The following is a 21,802-nucleotide window of genomic DNA, read 5'->3' on the forward strand; positions in this document are numbered from 1 at the left end:
AGCGACTTCTCAAATCTTCCAAGCGCCCCCAATACCTCTCCCACCCAGTAGGGCTGCGCTCTTTCAACCTTCCACGCCCCGCCTCTCCGCTGCCCTATCAGCAAATCATCGGGCCGGTGCCTGCCAGTCCGGGCCAATCCCAAACACATTTACTTTGAGCGGGAAAAGCTCAGAGAGCGAGGTTCGCTAACCGCCCCTTCCTCTGCTTGTCTCTGGGGGGTAACGGAGCCTGGAGTGGTCGCCCATTGGATGGGTATCGGGCCAATGGCGGGGTGCGAAGCGGGGGGCGGGCCTCACAGCGGGGCGGGGCGGGGCGCGCCTGTGCCGTGTGCCTAGTCGCGAGCCCCAGGCAGGCCAGGTAACGGCCTCTGCCCCCGCCCCTCCCTCCCCGCTCCGGCCCCCCCCCCCACCCGTAGACTGGCTTCAGGCAGCGCCCGGGCGGCGGAGGCGGCTGCGGAGACGGCGGGGTGCGGGCTGAGGGAGCCGGGCCTGGACGCCCCCCCTCACCCCCGTACCCCAGGAGCTGTGCCTAGTCCGGGAGAGGCTGGGGGGGCCCCATGGAGGTGAGACGTGGAGACACCTGCCCGCGCCCTCACCCCTCAGGCCTGAGGGAGGAAGGACTTGAGGTAACGGATGGGGAAGGGCAGGGTCCAGGGGGCGGCCAGGCTTGCAAGAGGCGACAAGGAGGAGAGGCTGAGGAGGGGACGCGTCCCCAGACGGGGCGGCAGAGGCGGGTCGTCGGTGGGGAGCCCGGACGGGGCGGGCGGGCGGGGGGCGCGGCGCGGGCTGACTGGACGGGCCGGACGGAGCCCGGGTCGCCGCGATTCCCGGGAGGCAGCCGTCGCGCTGAGGCGGTGGCCGGGGAGGGGCGCGCCTCGGGGTCGGCACTCAGGGGTCGCCGCGATTCCCGGGAGGCAGCCGTCGCGCTGAGGCGGTGGCCGGGGAGGGGCGCCCCTCGGGGTGGCACTCAGGGGGCCCGAGGGAAGAGTGAGAATCCCGGGCCCCCAAATTCGTGTCCTCTGAGAGGGTTCGGAATTGAGCCGAACGGCCTAGGTGGGACAGGTGTCGGGCCGTTTCAGCTCCGGCGTCACCCTCGTGACCACTTTCTGATATTTCCTGTTCCCGCGTGCTGCAGCCCAAAGTCGCGTTCCCTGGAGGTGCGAATCGCTGCTGGAACCTCGGCGCCGACGCCGGCAACAGGTTAACCGATGTCTTCGGCAGCGTGATGTTGACTGGCTCCGCTTCCTTCTACGATTGCTACAAATCGCAGGTCCTTGAGTAAACTCCGCCCCTGTTAAACTCCGCCCCTGTTACACAATTTGTTCTCAGTCAAATTAATTTCCTCGAGCCTCCGATTCATACGGGTTTAGTGGCTCCACAGTTAAAGAAAAGAAAACCGGAGACAACCTTTTTTTTCTTTTTCTTTTTTCTTTTTTTTTTTTTTTTTTTGAGACAGGGTTTTGCTCTGTCTCCCAGGCTGGAGTGCAGTGGCGCCATCTCGGCTCACTGCAACCTTCGCCAGCCGGGCTGAAGCGATTCTTGTGCCTCAGCTTCCTGAGGCGCGCGCCACCACGCCCGGCTGCACTTTTTTGTTTTGTTTTGTTTTGTTTTTTGAGATGGAGTTTTGCTCTTGTTGCCCAGACTGGAGTGCAGTGGCGCGATCTCGGCTCACCGCAACCTCCGCCTCCCGGGCTCAAGCTATTCTCCTGCCTCAGCCTCCCGAGTAGCTGGGATTGCGGGCATGCGCCACCACGCCTGGCTAATTTTGTATTTTTAGTAGAGACGGGGTTTCTCCATTTTGGTCAGGCTGGTCTCGAACTCCCGACTTGAGGTGATCCGCGCACCTTGGCCTCCCAAAGTGCTGGGATTACAGGCATGAGCCACCGCGTCAGGCCGTTTTGTTTTGTTTTTTGAGACGGAGTCTCGTTCTGTTGCCCAGGCTGGAGTGCAGTGGCGCGATCTCGGATCACAGTAACCTCTGTCTCCCCGGTTCAAACAGTTCTTCCGTCTCAGCCTCCCGAGTAGCTGGGATTACAGGCACCTGCCATCATGCCCGGCTAATTTTTATGTTGTTTTTAGAGACAGGGTTTCGCCATATTCCCCGGGCTGGTCTCGAACTCCTGGGCTCCAGCCATGCTTCCGCCTCGGCCTCCCAAAGTGCTAGGATTTCAGGCCACTGCGCCCAGCCCAGTAACAATCTTTTTTTTTTTTTTTTTTCCTTTTTTGGGACGGAGTCTTGCTCTGTCACCCAGGCTGGAGTGCAGTGGCACGATCTTGGCTCACTGCAAGCTCCACCTCCAGGGTTCACGCCATTCTCCTGCCTCAGCCTCCCAAGTAGCTGGGACTACAGGCACCCGGCATCACGCCCGGCTAATTTTTTGTATTTTTAGTAGACACGGGGTTTCACCGTGTTAGCCAGTATGTCTTGATCTCCTGACCTCGTGATCCTCCCGCCTGGACCTCCCAAAGTGCTGGGATTACAGGTGTGAGCCACTGCGCCCAGCTACAATCTTTTAAATACAGTGTTTTCAGAATATATACTTTGCTTTGAAAACAAGTTAAGGCCGGGCGGGGTGGCTCATGCCTGTAATCCCAGCACTTTGGGAGGCCAAGGCGGGTGGATCACCTGAGTTCGGGAGTTCAAGACCAGCCTGGCCAATATGGTGAAACCCCATCTCTACTAAAAATACAAAAATCAGCCAGGTGTGGTGGCAGGCACCTGTAATCCCAGCTGCTTGGGAGACTGAAGCGGCAGAATCTTGAACCAGGGAGGTGGAGGTTGCAGTGAGCCAAGATCATGCCACTGCACTCCAACCTGGGTGACAGAGCAAGACTCCCTCTCAAAAAAAAAAAAAAAAAAGAAAAGAAAAGAAAAAAGAAAACAAGGAATAAGATTTTTCATTGATTTGTTTCCATCTTGTCCTCAGCATAACATGAGGCCAGCAGTGTAAGAAAATCCACTTATTGCCGGGCGCGGTGGCTCAAGCCTGTAATCCCAGCACTTTGGGAGGCTGAGACGGGTGGATCACGAGGTCAGGAGATCGAGACCATCCTGGCTAACACGGTGAAACCCTGTCTCTACTAAAAAATACAAAAAACTAGCCGGGCGAGGCGGCGGGCGCCTGTAGTCCCAGCTACTTGGGAGGCTGAGGCAGGAGAATGGCGTGAACCCAGGAAGCGGAGCTTGCAGTGAGCTGAGATCCGGCCACTGCACTCCAGCCTGGGCGGCAGAGCGAGACTCCGTCTCAAAAAAAAAAAAAAAAAAGAAAATCCACTTATTTAGTAAGATCAAAATATATTTTTTTCCTTCAGGCATTTATTGCAAGTTGGTACAGACATATTTTTGATAATTTAAAGGTGAAAATTTCACTTTACTCCTTTATTTTCTGGTTTCAACAATGTCTTAAATTACATGCTACCACTTACATCACCAATACATTTAGATTTATTAATCAAAGGAAATAAAGCTTGGGTAATGTAAGTAATTTTCATTTGAAATTATTTAACCAGGACATCAATGTTGATATTGTTGTACTTTGAATTATAACAATATCTAGAAATAAATTATTTTATTTAATCTACACTAAGAAACTTGTATATTATTATGCCACTGTACAGATTGAGAAACTGAGCCTCAGAGAGCTTGATTTGTGCCCTAAATGTCAAAGCTCAAGTGGAACCCAGACCATAGTTCCACTGCTCTCTGCAGTGTTTACATCCGGACTAAAATTTACTTGGATTTAATTTCAGTTCATTGTTTTAAGTATGTTAAGGATATAAGTGATACATTTTTAAGTTAATCCAGTTAATATGCCACTCAAATATTTGCTTATTTCCTGGCCTCTGTTAACGAAAGGGATGCAGATATTTCAAGTATAATTATGTTTGAATCCACCACATTACTTTAGTTGTTTTAACCCAAGAATACAAAAGTTAAGTCAATCTTTTAAAATGATTTTTATTTGTAATATTCAAAATTTGCTTTAAAATGTAAAATGTACTTGAAAGAATACTCCCCAAATATTTTTAATTTCAAATACTGTTTACTCATTTGACATTACATAATCTGAAAATGTTCCTTTTGTTTAAGCAACTATTTCAAAAAGATGAACAATTATTTATGTCACTTTGGATACTTCACACAGTAAGAGTGGGCCTATGATGATAACTTTAGAACTCAAGGGATAAAATTAGGAAAGAAAGATAAAAAGCCTTTGTAAAAGTTTCTGCTAACCAACAAATTCTGGGAAGGTAGTTTTTAGTTTTAGCTCTCAGCAAAATGCCTTCTGTGTTTCCATTTCCTTAGCTTGAGAATAGTTGTAATATAAACTATACACAGAAAAATTATAATGTGTGGATTTTAAATAGAATCATAATCAGAACTTGAACAAATGGTTGTAAAATATTTTGAGATTCTTTAAGATGGATGATTGGAAGGTAATTCTTAATGTTCACATTTTGTTGGTATCATATAACATGGTTGTATAGTTTAAATGTTTTTCAGTGATCATATCTGTTAGGAACGAAAATTTAGAAATATTATCAGAATAAAAGCAATTAGAAAATACTTTTAGCCAGAATTATCTCTTTTCTTTCTCTTTCTCTCTTTTTCTCTTTTTCTGTCTCTCTTTCTCTTCCTTCCTTCCTTCCTTCCTTCCTTCCTTCCTTCCTTCCTTCCTTTCCTTTCTTTTTTGACAGAGTCTCTCTCTGTCGCCTAGGCTGGAGTACAGTGGCTCAATCTTGGCTCATTGCAACCTCCGCCTTTCGGGTTCAAGTGACTCTCCTGCCTCAGCCTCTAGAGTAGCTGGGATTACAGGCACCTGCCACCACGCCCGGCTAATTTTTGTATTTTTGTAGAAACGGGGTTTCACCATGTTGGTCAGGAGTTGAACTCCTGACCTCAGGTGATCTGCACACCTAGGCCTCCCAAAGTGCTGGGATTACGGGTGTGAGCCACTGCGCCCGGCCAGAATTATATCTCTTCTGTATTTAGAAGAAAATACTATTTTCATTGTGTTTATGTCTGGGTATTTATAGTTATTGCATCTCAGGTTTTAATAGTTCCTTATCTGGAGAGTTAAAAATTTTGAATTTATACTTTCTGTCTTCTTTAAGGAAGCATTTTCTAGAATAAACAATGTATAAATTAGCTTAATCTTTTTTTGTTTGTTAAATTCACTTTCCCTACACGGTCCTTCAGGGTTTGAATCATTAAAATCTTAAAACCCAAGGCCTGGCAAAGTGACTCACACCTGTAATCCCAGCACTTTGGGAAGCCAAGGCAGGAGGATCACTTGAGGCCAGGAGTTTAAGACCAGCCTGGGCAACACAGCGAGACCCCATCTCTATTAACAGAAAAAAAAAAAAAAGAAACTTAACACCCAAACTTTTTGTTTACTCAAGTTCATTATAGAAGCATTCACCGAGGCTGCGTGCAATGGCTCACGCCTGTAATCCCAACACTTTGGAAGGCCCAAGGCGGGCAGATCACTTGAGGTCAGGATTCGAGAGCAGCCTGGCCAACATGGTGAAATCCTAAAACTCTACCGAAAATACAAAAATTAGCCAGACATGGTGGCAGGTGCCTGTAATTCCAGCTACTTGGGAGGCTAAGGCAGGAGAATCGCTTCAACCTGGGAGGCAGAGGTTGCAGTGAACCAAGATCTCGCCACTGTACTCCAGCCTGGGCAACAGAGTGAGACTCTTGTCTCCAAAAAACAAACAAACAAAAAAGATACTGTATAAAAGCCCCGGGACTAGAAGGAAGAAGACCTTGAATTTTGGTTTTAGATTTGTTACATATTGGCTGAGTGACTTGCAGCCTCAGTTTCCTTGTTTTTAAAGTAAGATAATACTCATGTCACAAGGTTTACTGAATATGATAATACATGTGAAATTTCTTTGAATAGTGTAAAATTCTATATAAATATACATTAACTTTTTTCAGAGATTGGGGACATTAAGACTGAATTTTATTTATTTATTTATTTTTGACACGGAGTCTTGCTCTGTTGCCCAGGCTGGAGTGCAGTGGCGCAATCTCGGCTCACTGCAAGCTTCCCCTCCCGGGTTCACACCATTCTCCTGCCTCAGCCTCCCAAGTAGCTGGGATTACAGGCTCCCACCACCACGCCTGGCTAATTTTTTGTATTTTTAGTAGAGACGGGGTTTAGCCAGGATGGTCTCATCTCCTGACCTCATGATCCGCCCACCTCGGCCTCCCAAAGTGCTGGGATTACAGGCGTGAGCCACCGCGCCTGGCCCCAAGACTGAATTTTATATATAATTTATTAAAAATAACATTGCTAGTATCCACATAATGCTTATCTATTCAAAGAATTACAAAAAAGTATAGTAATTGTAAGTATTTTATGCCACGGACCAGCAACAAGGAGCCAGATCTGCCCAATGCCTGTTTTGTAAATAAAGTTTTATTGCAGTGCAGCCAAACCCATTTGTTTATTGTCTATGGTTGATTTAGTGCTGCAGCATTAGAGTTGAAGAGTTTTGACAGCAACCTTAATGGCCAGCTAAGCCTAAAATATTTACTATTTGGCCTTTTGCAGAAAAAGTTTGCCAATCCCTGGAATAAAGTAAGCTTAAGTCACTAAGTCTACATTTGAATGTAATTCTCCCAACTCTTACACCTGTGTTATTTCCCCTGCTTTCTTATTTTTCTAATATTCTATAACAAATGAAGTTTTGATGTATCTGATAAACATTTCTTAAAACTTTCAGAGTGAAGACAATGTAGACCTAAGGCAGACCTATACTCCATTTTCTTCAACAGAATATTCAAGTTCTGTAGATTCTTCACTTTTCTGTGCACCATGGTCTACTTATGGAGATGATATTAAACAACCTTCTAATTCTCAGATCAATATAAAGAACAGGTAAATTAACTCATTTCTCAGGGTAATTGAGGTAATTTTAAATTTAATTACATAGGAACTGAGGTTTATTTGCTCTCTGTTCCCTACATCAGCATTTTACTGTTGTGGCATTCTAGGTTTTTCATACTTTTAGGAAAGTGTAAACTGGGCAGTTATTTGTGTATAGTTTTTATGGTGTTTTGTTTTGTTGAGACACGGTCTCGCTCTGTCACCCAGTCTGGAGGGCAGTGGCGAGATCATGACTCACTGCAACTTTGAACTCCTGGGCTCAAGCCATCCTCCTGCCTCAGCCTCCACAGTAGCTGGGACTACAGGTATGCACCACGGTGGTCAGCTAACTTTAAAAACTTTTGTTTCCTTTTCTTTTTAAGAAACGAGGTCTCACTTTGTTGCCTAGGCTGGTCTTGAACTCCTGGTCTCAAAGCATCCTCCCACCTTGGCCTCCCAAAGTGCTGGAATTACAGGCATGAGCCTCTGCCCAGCTAGGTTATTACTTAAAAAAATTCATTAGTGGGAACATTTCGTGCATAAATCTTAAGTTCTTCTTTCTAAAGATGACTTATATGAATGAGTTAAAACTTTTAGATGTTTTTGTCATCCAGTTCTAAATTTTCCATTTTTTTCCTTCACAACTACAGAACAAACAGGGTTTTATCAAACATAAGATATTTTAAATTATTTTTCTGTTCAATTCCACAAATAATAAGGGCCCCCTGTACATCAGATGCTTTTCTATGGGGGATACCAGAATTTAAACATGGCAAATATTATCCTTGCCTTTATAATCTTGATGATGATGATGATGATAATGATGATGATGATGATAATGACGATGATGACGATAACTAGGATATTATGGGAGCCTATTGCAAAGAGGAGCCCTAAGGGAGTGACATCTATCTTTAATTATGTATGGGAGCTATTTATAGCGGCTGATGCATCTTTAGTCTAATCAGGAAATAGTTATTTGTATTTATTAGAAAAGTGTTAAAAATTAAAATTCTTGGCAAATTCTCTAAATAATGATTTTATTAGAAAGTCCATATAATACATAATTCTACAAAAAACAAAAATATTTTTAAAGTTGATATATGCTATTGAAAAAATTCAAGCCTATTTCTTCTCAGCTTTTGGCTAAGATCAAGTGAAAAAATTCAAACTTTTCAGAAATATGTATCAAGAAAAGTGAAAGTCTATCTTAACCTTCTCCCCCACCACCCAATAACAGCTGCTAGCAATTTGGTATACATTACATTGAATATTTTTTTAGATATATACTAATACATAATTACACAAAAAAGCTTTTATATTGAACTTTTATGAGATAACACATGTAGTAGAAAAGGTATTGGACTTATAGGCAGACTATTTAGCAAGTATGAAGTAGTTTGGCAAGTCATATACCCTTGCAAAATACAAGTTTCTTAATATCTCAAATGATCATTCATTTATTCAACAGATAATAACAAAAGATTACTAATGCTTACCCTTCCAGTGTTATAAAGATCAATTAAATATGAGTGTTATGCAAATATAAGGTATTTTATTTCTAAAATATCCCAACACTATGAAATGTTGAAATATGAAAAAACAGGAAGTTACAATTTATTATAAAGCAACGTACAGGGCTGGGAGCAGTGGCTCATGCCTGTAATCCCAGCACTTTGGGAAGCCAAGGTGGGCAGATCACAAGGTCAGGAGTTCGAGACCAGCCTGACCAACATGGTGAAACCCTGTCTCTACTGAAAATACAAAAAAAATTAGCCAGGCGTGGTGGCACGCGCTTGTAGTCCCAGCTACTTGGGAGGCTGAGGCAGGAGAATCGCTTGAACCTGGGAGGCGGAGGTTGCAGTGAGCAGAGACTGCGCACTGCAGCCTGGGGAACAGAGTGACACTCCATCTCAAAAATAAATAAACAAACAAACAAACGTACAGGTTGAGCATCCCAATCTGAAAATCCAAAATCCAAACTGATCCAAAATCCAAAACTTTTTGCTGACATGATGCTCAAAACAAATACTCATTGGAGCATTTCAGATTTTGGATCAGGGATGTTCAACCAAATACACAAATATACATTATATATTTGAAGTATAATGTATATTTCCAGAATCCAAGAAAAAAACCTGAAATCCAAAACACCTCTAATCCCAGCATTTTGGATAAGGAATACTCAACCTGTATTACTTCTAGGAAGAAATTACCCAAAAACTGTAACAGGTAAAAGGTACCAATCTTCCATGTGCTTGTGGTTTTTACATTTTGTATTTAGTCAGTATCAGTTACTAGGTGGATTTCTGGGATATAAGGAACTCCATCCAGTCATGCTTTGCAAGGATTAAGGATGGCTCCCAAATCTGTTACATGTAAGGAACAACTGCAAAATTGCTATGGTGTCTAGGATGACCATATCACATTTCACTTTTTTATCCAGTATTTAGTATAGAGTCACAAAAATAGTGCATCAGGTTCATATGGTTTTCAAACTGCAAATGAGGAAGCTGAGCAGGTGTTGATGGAATGATATATAATAGGACAAGACTTGCTTTCAGGAGCAGCTATGATACCAATCATGTCTGTGACATCATAGATGAGAGATTTATATCTTGGTCACCTAAAATGAAAAGCATGTGTTGTGGAGAAATAAGAGGTAAGCATACACTGTAAGTTAGATATAGGATTTGAAATGAAGGAGAAATATTATTTGGAAAAGACATTTCCACATAAAATATTTATGTGGAAAAGAAAATATTCTTGAGTTCTAGTCTCTTCTTTATTTGAAATGATGGTGGCCGGGCGCGGTGGCTCAAGCCTGTAATCCCAGCACTTTGGGAGGCCGAGACGGGCGGATCACGAGGTCAGGAGATCGAGACCATCCTGGCTAACACAGTGAAACCCCGTCTCTACTAAAAAATACAAAAAACTAGCCGGGCGAGGTGGCGGGCGCCTGTAGTCCCAGCTACTCGGGAGGCTGAGGCAGGAGAATGGCGTAGACCCGGGAGGCGGAGCTTGCAGTGAGCTGAGATCCGGCCACTGCACTCCAGCCTGGGCAACAGAGCGAGACTCCGTCTCCAAAAAAAAAAAAAAAAAAGAAATGATGGTGTAGATTCAGTCCAAATATTTTATAGATAAAAATGGTAAGGTAGGATAAGTCTGGAAAGAGTAATCAATATATTGTATTTCAGCACAAATTCATTTATTTTTAGGATTCAAACAGAAAGAAATGACTATGGCAGTGAAACAGACTTATATGGACTTGTGTCTAACATTTTGGAAGAACAAGATAAGTCACAGCCATACTTTGCTGAAGGGTTAGTATATAATCTATATAGTATATAACAGGCTTTTAAACTAACATACACTAGATTACCCTGTTTATTAACTTTTATTTTTACTTAATAGTGGATCATCTGACACTAGATATCTTAATTCAAATATTGTTTCAAGGAGACTTGATTTTGCTGAAGTATTTGCTATACAATTGGAAGTTCAGTCTAAGGTTTTGTGTAAGGACTTTCATTGAAAAATTATTCTTGTATAATTCAGAGCTATTTCCCTTGAGTTCATGAATGAACTAAAGATTGGCTTAAAGAATACAAATTCAAGGGAGCTTTTATACATAGATCCCAAAGAATAAAACTCATTACTACTATACAGAAATACATATGGATTTTATTCATGTGTTAGAAAATTTTTTAATGTTTTAATTGTTTTATTTGAGTGTGGAAGCCATATTATGCAAATATCCTATTTCATAAATAGGGAAGTATGTAGCACACATATAATCAATTAAAATATTTTAATTTCACAGAGTTTAAGCAAAACACATCTTTTTTCATAAAAAAAAAAAAACCTGTGGTCAACAATGCTTTTATATAATAACCTTAGCAAAGGAAAAACTTATTTTCTGCTTACTATAGATAAATCATCTAAGACCATGAAGTCACATATTAGGCCTTAGTTATTGTCTCTTGGGAAAGTACAGTGAAGACATTAAAATGCATATTTGGCCGGGCGCGGTGGCTCAAGCCTGTAATCCCAGCACTTTGGGAGGCCGAGACGGGCGGATCACGAGGTCAGGAGATCGAGACCATCCTGGCTAACACGGTGAAACCCCATCTCTACTAAAAAAAATACAAAAAAAATTAGCCGGGCGAGGTGGCGGGCGCCTGTAGTCCCAACTACTCGGGAGGCTGAGGCAGGAGAATGGCATAAACCCGAGAGGCGGAGCTTGCAGTGAGCTGAGATCTGGCCACTGCACTCCAGCCTGGGCGACAGAGCGAGACTCCGTCTCAAAAAAATAAAAATAAATTAAAAAAAAATAAAATGCATATTTATATAACATATAGCACATTTCATGTGATAGATAATTATCTGGAGCTAATGGTAGCTTATAAAGCAGAGTTGAAAGGGATTAGAGAATGGTGACATGGGGCAAGATAAATGTTTTTGAAGACCTTTTCTCCCTCTTCCACTGAGGAAATAAAGTCTTTAAAACCTAAGTTGTAATTAAATATATTTATTTGTTCTAGGACCTGCTCCTCCAATTTAAAGTCAGTTTGGCCAATGAACACAAGCAGATTTGCAGATCACCATGACCTCTTAACAGAAACCAAAAGGCCAATAGATACAGCCATCTCTCAGCAAGCTTTTTATAGTGGTGAATCTATGTCAGCAATGGAAAAGCAATACCTGCATAACAGTAATCTCACACCACAACAAAAAATAGATGAACTTTATCATGGATTTACTGGTTTAGACCTTGAAGAACAATGGATGTACCCCTCACGAAGTGATCATTCTAACTGTCACAATATGCAGACAAATGATACAGCTAAGACAACATTCCAAGAATATCCATTTATCAAAAACTGTTTTACACCACAAACTGGTCTGTCTGACATCATGAAAGAATCAGGAGTTGATATTTACCCTTATGGAAGGGACAGAATATGTACTAAAGGTCTTGAAGCACCATTACAGCAAAAAAGGGCAGAGATGTTTCTTTCTCAATTTAATAGATACAATGAAAATGTAGATTATTGTAGATACCCAGAATATGTTCATCCTAATAAGGCTAAGCTTAATAAATGTTCAAATTTTAGTGTCCAAGATAGCAAAAAATTAGCCAATGGCACACCTGAAACACCAACTGTAGAAGCAGATACCTACACAAAGCTATTTCAGGTTAAACCAGCAAATCAGAAAAAAATGGAGGAGACAATCCCTGACCAGCAGAATTTCACATTTCCAAAAACTACTCCACATCTGACAGAGAAACAGTTTGCAAAGGAAGCAGCATTCACTGCTGATTTTGGCTTAACCTCAGAATATGGACTAAAACCTCACACAGCTTGTCCCGCTAATGATTTTGCTAACGTCACAGAAAAGCAACAGTTTGCTAAACCTGATCCCCCAAATTCTGAGTATTTTAAATCAGTGAATTTATTATCAAACTCAGCAACATCTTCAGGAGGTATCAATTTAAACAGACCAACTTGGATGAATGTTCAAACAAAAAATAACACTCCTATTCCTTATCGAAATCAAGGTAACTTGATGAAATTAAATAGTCATTTAAGTGCAGCTTCAAAAGGTTCTAACCATTCTTCAGATTTCCCCCAACTATCATCCACAAACTTAACCCCAAATAGCAATTTATTTCAGAAGTATTGCCAAGAAAACCCTTCAGCATTTTCTAGTTTTGATTTTAGTTACAATGGTGCAGAAAGAATCCAATCTGTCAATCACATAGAAGGACTAACAAAGCCTGGAGAAGAAAATCTCTTTGAATTGGTTACAGATAAAAAAATAAAGCAGCCAAATGGATTTTGTGATAACTATTCAGCTCAGCAGTATGGGATAATTGAAAATGTAAACAAACATAATTTTCAAGCCAAGCCCCAGAGTGGACATTATGATCCTGAGGAAGGTTCAAAGCATTTAGATGGCTTATCACAAAATACATACCAAAATCTACTGGAGTCACAGGGTCATTCTAATAGCCACAGAACGAGAGGTGGAGACAGTATTAATAGCCGTGTGAATCGCACACAAGCGTCATGCTTTTCTAATAATTATATGATGGGAGACTTAAGGCATAATCAGGGTTTTCAACAACTTGGTTCAAATGGGTTTCCCCTAAGATCCACCCACCCATTTGGCCATTCAGTTGTTCCACTGTTGGATTCCTATGACTTATTTTCTTATGATGACTTAAGCCATTTGTACCCTTATTTTAATGATATGATGTATGGTGATAATTCTTTTTCTGGTCTCGTGCCAACTTTTGGATTTCAAAGACCAATTAAAACCCGTAGTGGACCAGCCAGTGAACTTCATATTCGTCTAGAAGAGTGCTATGAACAATGGAGAGCGTTAGAAAAAGAGAGAAAAAAGGTAACACAAAGTTAACCGTTTAGGAGTAACAGTATGTTCCTTTTGCCTGTCTTCATTCTGTTTACCTTAGTGTAGTTTAAGAGTACTTGCCTTATTTCTTTTTGCTTTATTTGTTGTTGTTTTAAAGAGACAGGGTCTCGCTCTGTTGCCCAGGCTGGAGTACAGTGGCACAATCATAGTTTACTGTAACCAAACTCCTGGGCTCAAGCAATCCTTCCTCCTCAGCCTCCTGAGTAGCTAGTGCTACAGGCACATGCCACCATGCCTAGGTAATTTTAATTTTTTGTAGACATTGGGTTTCACTATGTTCCCCACGGTGGTCTCAAACCCCTGGCCTCAAGCAATCCTCCCACCTTGATGTCCCAAGTGCTGGGATTACAGGTGTGAGCCACTGCACCCAGCCAACTTGCCTTATTTCTGAGCTGAATTCTATAATGTCCAGGATTTGCTATAAGTTCATGACTGTAAGGAATTAAGTGGGTTACTTAAAAACTAAAAATGGATGGGGTTGGCCAATGGGAAGCTTAAATAAATGAAGACGAAAAATGCTTGATATTTTAAAGTTATTGTTATTTTAAGTTGACTTGCCCTGAAGTAGATTTTTTTACCCCCTTAGTGGTTATAAGTTTATTTCTTTTAATTTTTTTAGTGTTGACCTGTTTGTATACTCAGGTATTCTATTTGTATTAAGATGATAGTTGGGCGCCGTGGCTCACGCCTGTAATCCCAACACTTTGGGAGGCCAAGGCGGGCGGATCACAAGGTCAGGAGTTGGAGACCAGCCTGGCCAACATGGTGAAACCCATTCTCTACTAAAAATACAAAAAATTAGCCGGGCATGGTAGCAGGCACCTGTAATCCCAGCTACTTGGGAGGCTGAGACAGGAGAATCACTTGAACCCGGGAAACGGAGGTTGCAGTGAGCCAAGACTGTGCCACTGCACTACAGCCTGGGCAACAGAGCGAGACTCTCAAAAAAAAGATAGAAAAATACTGTGGTATTGTGGTTTACATTTGTTGCCTTTTGATACCAAAACAGAATTTTCATTTAAAGTGGTAATACTCTATTTATTAGGCTTATGAAAACTATTATTCATGGTCGAATCATATTTAGAAAATTCTAAAAAGTATATAATTTTTTAAAAGTATGTAATTTTTTACAGACTGAATTAGCCCTTGCCAAGAATTATCCTGGAAAAAAAGTATCCAGTACTAACAACACTCCAATTCCAAGGCTGACCTCCAACCCATCTAGAGTTGATCGCTTAATTGTGGATGAACTTCGAGAACAAGCCAGAGTAAGCTGTAAAAACAGATAACAGTGGATAGATATTTTGTTAAATTTTGTTAAAATTTCAGGCCAGGCATGGTGACTCACTCCTGTAGTCCCAGCACTTTGGGAGGCCAAGGTGGGCAGATCACCTGAGGTCAGGAGTTCAAGACCAGCCTGGCCATTATGGTGAAACCCCATCTCTACTAAAAATACAAAAATTAGCTGGGGGTGGTGGCATGTGCCTGTAGTCCCAGCTACTCGGGAGGCTGAGGCAGGAGAATCACTTAAACTCAGGAGGTGGAGGTTGCAGTGAGCCAAGATCATGCCACTGCACTCCAACCTGAGTGACAGAGCGAGACTTCATCTCAATAAATAAATAAATAAATAAAACTCTCATCAAGTTTTAGAACTTTGAAGGGTTTTTAAATCACATTTACATCTAACTCTCTGAAATATATTTTTTCCATGTTTGTTCCTAGGACTATAATATTTAGGAAAGGGGCTGGGTGCAGTGGCTCACACCTGTAATACCAGCACTTTGGGAAGTGGAGGTGGGAGAATCACTTGAGCCCAGGAGTTTGAGACCATCCTAGGCAACATAGGGAGACCCTGTCTCTACTAAAAATTAAAAATTAGCTGGACATGGTGGCGCATGCTTGTGCTACTCAGGAGGCTGAAATGGGAGGATAGCTTGAGCCTGGGAGGTCAGGGCTACAGTGAGCCATAACCATACCATTGCATTCCAAGCTGGGCAACAGAGCAAGACCTTGTCTCAAAAAAAAAAAAAAAAAAAAAAAAATAGGAAAGGGAAAATAGTCTCACTCAATCATTTAAAAAGTAATTTTCATAATTTAAATAGTTCTTCTTGAAGCTCAAATTGGCAGTGGAGCTAATCTTCAACTGAAATAATTTTTTTTAAAGCAAAAACCATTTTGAGTATTATTTATGGAGAAAGTCTCATTTCTTTGTCACATTTGTTTTCTAGCTTGATGAGCAAGCTGTGCTTACATAAGATGGTAACAGGGAATTATCATCTTTCCTTTTTTTTTTTTTCTTTTTGAGGCAGGGTCTCTTTGTCACCCAGGCTAGAGTACAGTGGCATGATCTACGCTCACTGTAGCCTTGACCTTCTGGGTTCACAAGATCCTCCTGCCTAAGCCCCCAAATAGCTGGGACTACAGATGCACACTACCACGCACAGCTAATTTTTGTATTTTTTATAGAGACAGGATTTGCCATGTTGCCCAGGTTGGTCTCAAACTTCTGAGCTCAAGCAATCCACCCGCCTCAGCCTCCCAAAGTGCTGGGATTACAGGTGTGAGCCACCACGCTCAGCCAACAAAATACTTTTGTTTTGGCAAAGCAGGATATTATTTCAAGTCAAATGTTGTAAGAATCCTCATGTTAAGTCATTTTGTAATTTAATGATTATTCCTATTCTTTGTAATTTCAGAATTTTCTAAGCAACTTAGGGTAGGTAAACTTTTCCTTTTTTGACCTTCCTCTCTTAAAAACTTAGTTTTCCAAATAAAATTTGATAAAGATTCCTGGGGAAAAAATGCAGCCAAATGGATTACCTCTATGATTGAATAAAACCATTTTAGGAATTAGAACATGAGTCAAATTTGTAAATCTGTACAATGGAATTTATCTATGGTACATTCAGAGCCTAACATGAGGTACAGCCAGATGTTAATAAAAACTTCAGTCTTTTATTATTTAAAAAAAAAAACTGTTCCAAATTAAAATTTCTTTATCTCAGTAATACATTTCTAGGAAATAAAGGATGACATACTGTGGATAGTGATATACTTTTCCCAGCTTTGCCTATGCTTCACATTACTTTAGAAGGATGTATTTATGCCTGTTATAATAATTTTATTTTCTCTACAAAAATTAGCTGGGCATGGTGGCATGTGCCTATAGTCCCAGCTACTCAGGAGTCTTAGGTGGGAGGATCACTTGAGCCTGGGAGGCAGAGATTGCAGTGAGATGAGATGATGCCACTGCATGCCAGCCTGGGACAGGGTGGGACCCTATCTCAAAAAAATATATATATATTTTATTCATACTTAGCAGCATTATGTCAATAACAGAGGGTTTAAAAATTACTATTTTCTAGTTTGCTAGCTTTGTAGAATTTTGAAAAAAATACTTTTTAAACTTTATTAAAAATCATCCTATGCAAACTTTTCTTTTTTTGAGATAGAGTCTCACTCTGACAAGATCCTGGCTCACTGCAACCTCTGCCTCCTGGGTTCAAGCGATTCTCCTGCCTTAGCTTCCTGAATAGCTGAGATTACAGGCATGCACCACCACACCCGACTAATTTTTTGTATTTTTAGTAGAGATAGGGTTTCACCGTGTTGGTCAGGCTGATCTCGAACTCCTGATCTCAAATGAGCCGCCCGCCTCAGCCTCCCCAAAGTGCTGGGATTACAGGTGTGAGCTACAGTGCCCAGCCCCAATCTGCACATTTCTTTACTCTTTATCATTTGCTCAAAATGATTGTCTTATTTAAAAATAATTAGTAGTTCCCTGGAGGTTTTTTTGGAGTGTTTTGTTTTCCCCTGAAGGGTCTGGCTGATACACAGTTGAGAGGAAAATATTTAACATCCGGAATAGACTTATTACAAAGAAACTTAATACAAGTTTGAGGTTAGAGAAACATTAATTCCAGTGCCATTAGTTTCTTGAAAAGCCTTTTCCCCTTATATTCTCCAATCAGTGAATACCAAGTTCTAATATCAATTGTTAAATCATTTAACTCCCAAAGACAATTGTTGTATTTACTTGATCTTCAAACTGCAATTATTCAAAAAGTTATCTTTCCATACACTTTCCAAGTTTAGAATTTGAAACAAGTTAGGCATATGAAACATACTCCCTCTACTGACCTAATATATCAGTGCCTTTTTTTAAGTTTCATTATCCAGAGGATTGAGAAGCATCCTAATTTTCTTTAGCAGTTTTGACAGTTACAGGAGTCATTTTGTATTATTTTAATGTAAATTTAAATCAATATTTTCTGTATTATGGATTCCTTAAAGCTATCACTAGTCAGTATTACTATCTGAATATTTCTGATTTCCAAAAAGGGAACATTAGAAGCCCAGAAAAATTAAAGACTTATTGAGGTCAGGATTAATCAATCAAGTACTTCTCTTTTTAGCTCAAAACTTTTTCCATTAGATTACAATACTTCCTAACAATGCTGTTTGCAGGCTGGTCTCTTATTTGCCAAAAACATTATCAGATCTTGTATTTGCACTGTTAATGACATGGTAATGTTTGAATATTTAACATTTTCATTGATGCTTTTCAGTAATCAACTGCCACATATTTTTAGAATTAACATAGACAAGTAGATAGAAAACACTTTCCATTTTTGTTTCCCCAGCATGGTGTCAGGACACTAAGCATTCTTTGATTTATTGAATGAATATTATTGCTGTCATCTCTATTCTGCTTCACTGAAGATTTGTTTTTACTTAAGTTAAGGGCAGGACATGTCTTATCAAAATTTAAAATGCTTCCCTCAGGTTGTGACTTTACTAGGCAAAATGGAACGTCTTCGGAGTTCTCTTCTTCATGCCAATATCTCTACTGCTCTTGATAGACACTTGGAGTCTATTCACATTGTACAGTCACGTAGAAAGGATGAAATTGCTAATGCTTCCAATCGGCAAAGGCAAGGAGTTCCTAGATGCCAAGATGACAGAGGTACAAATATTGATGCATATTCTTGTGATAAGTCAGTGCAATAATTTAGGTATTGATAAAGTCAGATTCTGAGGTTGAAAGATTAGATTTCTAAAATTAACACTTATCTACAGAATAAATTGGTAAATAATCTCCACATTATTCACTCCAAAAGTATTTCCATTTTATTAATTTTGTCTATTATAACTGTTTTAAGATAGTCTGTGTTCTACTCAAAGTATAGTCACTATTGTACAAGTCAGAAATAAAGTATCAATAATTTTAAATATTTTAATGATAAAGGACAGGACTTTGGTTCAATCAATAACCATCCTTTTTTTACAAAAATAACATTTGATCATTTAGTAGCAAAAGCACTGGGTTTTGTAAGATTTAACAGATATTTAAATGGCATTTAATATGAAATTATCCTGAATGTTTATTTTACAGATGTTTTTGCCCTTGCTTCAGCAATTAAAGAGATGTGTGTGGCTACTCGGAAAACACGCACTACTCTGTGGTGTGCACTGCAGATGACCTTGCCAAAAACAGCCAGTACAGCTGATGTGGTAAAGGCTTTACAAGATACAGTAAACTGTGAAGATAAAGTCCATGAAAGCATAAATAGTAGCAATCCAATGAACCAGAGAGGTGAAACAAACAAACATTAAGGAAATGACAGCAGAAAGAAGAATAAAAAGCTGATAAATATATCAAGACATGCTAAAAATTTTTTAATGAACTTGTCAAACTTTCAGTATGTTTTCTTTCAGATTTAAAGTTAATACCAATACCTTAATGAAGTCTAACTTCTATTTAAAAATCTTCTATTTGAAGTGAATCCGATATAGTTTTAAGTAAGCTCAAAGGTACAGTTGACTACTCAAGAGTTCTGAGTAGTCAGATAACAAGTTTAAGTAAATTAAATATTTCCTAACAGCTAAAATATGCTTAAACCCATTCTGCCATGCAGGTAAATGCAAATGTGAAATTCTTCTAGGAGATAAGTTTAATTTAGGTCTGTCTTAGTTAGGTATAATTCCAAATAATGAATCTAAGTGACTGTAACCCAATTATGGCTACAGCCTAGTAACCAAGACAAGTTTTGATTGTGATATAAAAGTGTTTTCCTTGCAAAACTGGATAATACCTGGGAAACAAAGGAAAGTATGGATAAACCCAATATTCATGTAAAAATTTAATATTTAAAATACTACCATATTTATAAATTTGAAATCTTAATGCCTAAGTATATGGAGGGAAATGCATCTGATTCTCCTAAATTAATGATAAAAGTGCCAGTGTAAAAACCATGCAAGTTACTGAATATAAAACCTATTCAGATCATTTGTATATATTCTTTAACTTTTAATTATATTATCAATTATTAAATGTTTCCAATTTTAAAGTTATTTAAATTGAATCACAAAACATTCCCTTTGTCTGGATCTTTTAGACTTGATACACAGTAACTGAAATAATGACTACTGTTTTAATACCCTTAGTTTGCTGCCTTTTATGAGGGTATCACGAAGTTCTAAAATGTATTTTTTAAAAGGTTAATCTCTAACTAGTTTAACTTGCAATTGGTTAGTGTATATTTTGTGTAGTTGTGTTCATTAGTTTGCTTCTGTATTTTTTTAAAACTATTGAAAGCTTTTTCTGTTTCTCATCACTTAGTATCTTTGTATAGAACTTGAGTAATTTATTCATTAATATGAAATGTTGGTATTATGTGACTCAGAAGATCTTGGGTTTTAACATTTCTAGCATGAGTTAAACTATAATGTACTGATGAAATTTAATTGAAATATCCTTGACTAGAAACACTGATTTTTAAATGTTAGTGTTTTTCTTAGTTTTAGAAATTCTGGTATTAAAAAAAAAAAGAGTGTAATCATACCACATAAATTTTCTTTAGATGATGTGCAGAAGAAACTGATTGAGAATGCAGGAGTAACTGTAGGGAGAAACATTTTGATCACTGATATGCCTTAGAACTACCCAAATGAATTACATTGAGGGTAGTCAAATAAAATAGATCATCTCACCACAGTCACTGCATAGAAAGTGGTTAAGTTTAACATAAGACATGTTGGATGTTATAAAAACAAATACTGTACTGAATTTAGTCTCAGGAAAAAAATAAATTACTTTGTTGAAAACATTTGGTTTCATTTTTCTAAATTTATATTAGTTTCTAACCTTAAGAGTCACTCATATCAGAAAGTTAAATGAATTTAAGAACTTATACTGTTTTAGATTTCACTATTAACACACAAGTAATAATGTTGGTTTATAAATCAATGCCATTCAGATATCCATGGATCTAACCTGATCTCCTTCAAAGATGAAATTTTTGCTCTATCTTTATGCTAATCCAGGTAAACCAGAATAAAAATTTTAGGGAAGCTTTTACATGATACTGGTCAGAAATGAAATACCAGTCCATGAATAAGAACCAAACACTTAACAAAAGTCTTTTAAATATTGTTAATCATATCACCCAATAGATAATTTTTAAATTAGTTGGTGTCCCTTTCAATGGCATATCTCTAACAGATGGTTCTTATGTACTTGTATTTCTGAATTACAACCTATGAAAACATTGTACTTCTGAATTACAACCTATGAAAACATTACAAAACTTTTACAAAATTTGCATTAAAACTGATAAAACTGATGCTCCCGCCATTTCTAATCCAAAAGAACTTGGTGTACTAATTCTTTTTAATGGAAAAAGCAAAATTACCTTGAGTTGTTATCAGTGTCCCTCTCACTTGAATAATCTGCTACTATAAAGTTTTAGAGGGTTGAGAATTTATGCCTGAAATCCAAAATCTGGCCTAAAACTCAGTCTTACCATAGAAGATATGGTTGTTTAAAATTTGCCCTTTGCAGCTGGGCGCAGTGGTTCACGCCTGTAATCCCAACACTTTGGGAGGCTGAGGCGGGTGGATCACGAGGTCAGGAGATCGAGACCATCCTGGCTAACACGGTGAAACCCCATCTCTACTAAAAATACAAAAAATTAGCTGGGTGTGGTAGTGCTTGCCTGTAGTCTCAGCTACTTGGGAGGCTGAGGCAGGAGAATCGCTTGAACCTGCAAAGTGGAGGTTGCAGTGAGCCAAGATGGCGCCACTGCACTCCAGACTGGGTGACAGAGTGATCTGTCTCAAAAAACAAACAAAAAAATTTGCCCTTTGCAATACTGAACATTTTAGATGTAAAGGATTTATTAGCACCTGAGTCAAGTGGATAACTAAACTCAAAGCCTAATGAGTTGATCCTCTTTTTTCTGTTTAAGCATTAGTTTGAGAGTATACTTAACTGTGACATACATAGTAGAGTCCCAGAAGAAAGAACTGACTACTAACAAATTGAAACAAGTACCCTTCAGGGGACCGTGGATATAACCTGACTACTTCAGTGACAAAAATCAAGGTGAGAACAACCCAAAATCCCAAAATAAGGATTACTAAATTAAAATAGGCTCTATCATACCCTATCACTACCACCACATAAAGGACTAAGA

The 21,802-nt window shown here is 39.5% G+C and overlaps 1 protein-coding gene across 1 annotated transcript; it reads left to right on the forward strand.

Moving 5' to 3' along the window:
* The first annotated feature begins 298 nt into the window (after window positions 1-298).
* Window positions 299-20,434, forward strand: MEIOC (meiosis specific with coiled-coil domain). The gene is made up of 8 exons (XM_001114672.5): window positions 299-626; window positions 1,136-1,270; window positions 6,739-6,893; window positions 10,100-10,204; window positions 11,426-13,292; window positions 14,456-14,590; window positions 18,108-18,288; window positions 18,718-20,434. The coding sequence occupies exons 1-8, from the start codon at window positions 558-560 to the stop codon at window positions 18,936-18,938; spliced, it is 2,868 nt and encodes a 955-aa protein (XP_001114672.2). The 5' UTR covers window positions 299-557; the 3' UTR covers window positions 18,939-20,434.
* Window positions 20,435-21,802: the final 1,368 nt, after the last annotated feature.

Source organism: Macaca mulatta, chromosome 16 (assembly GCF_049350105.2).
Source record: "Macaca mulatta isolate MMU2019108-1 chromosome 16, T2T-MMU8v2.0, whole genome shotgun sequence".
Lineage (NCBI taxonomy): Eukaryota > Metazoa > Chordata > Mammalia > Primates > Cercopithecidae > Macaca > Macaca mulatta.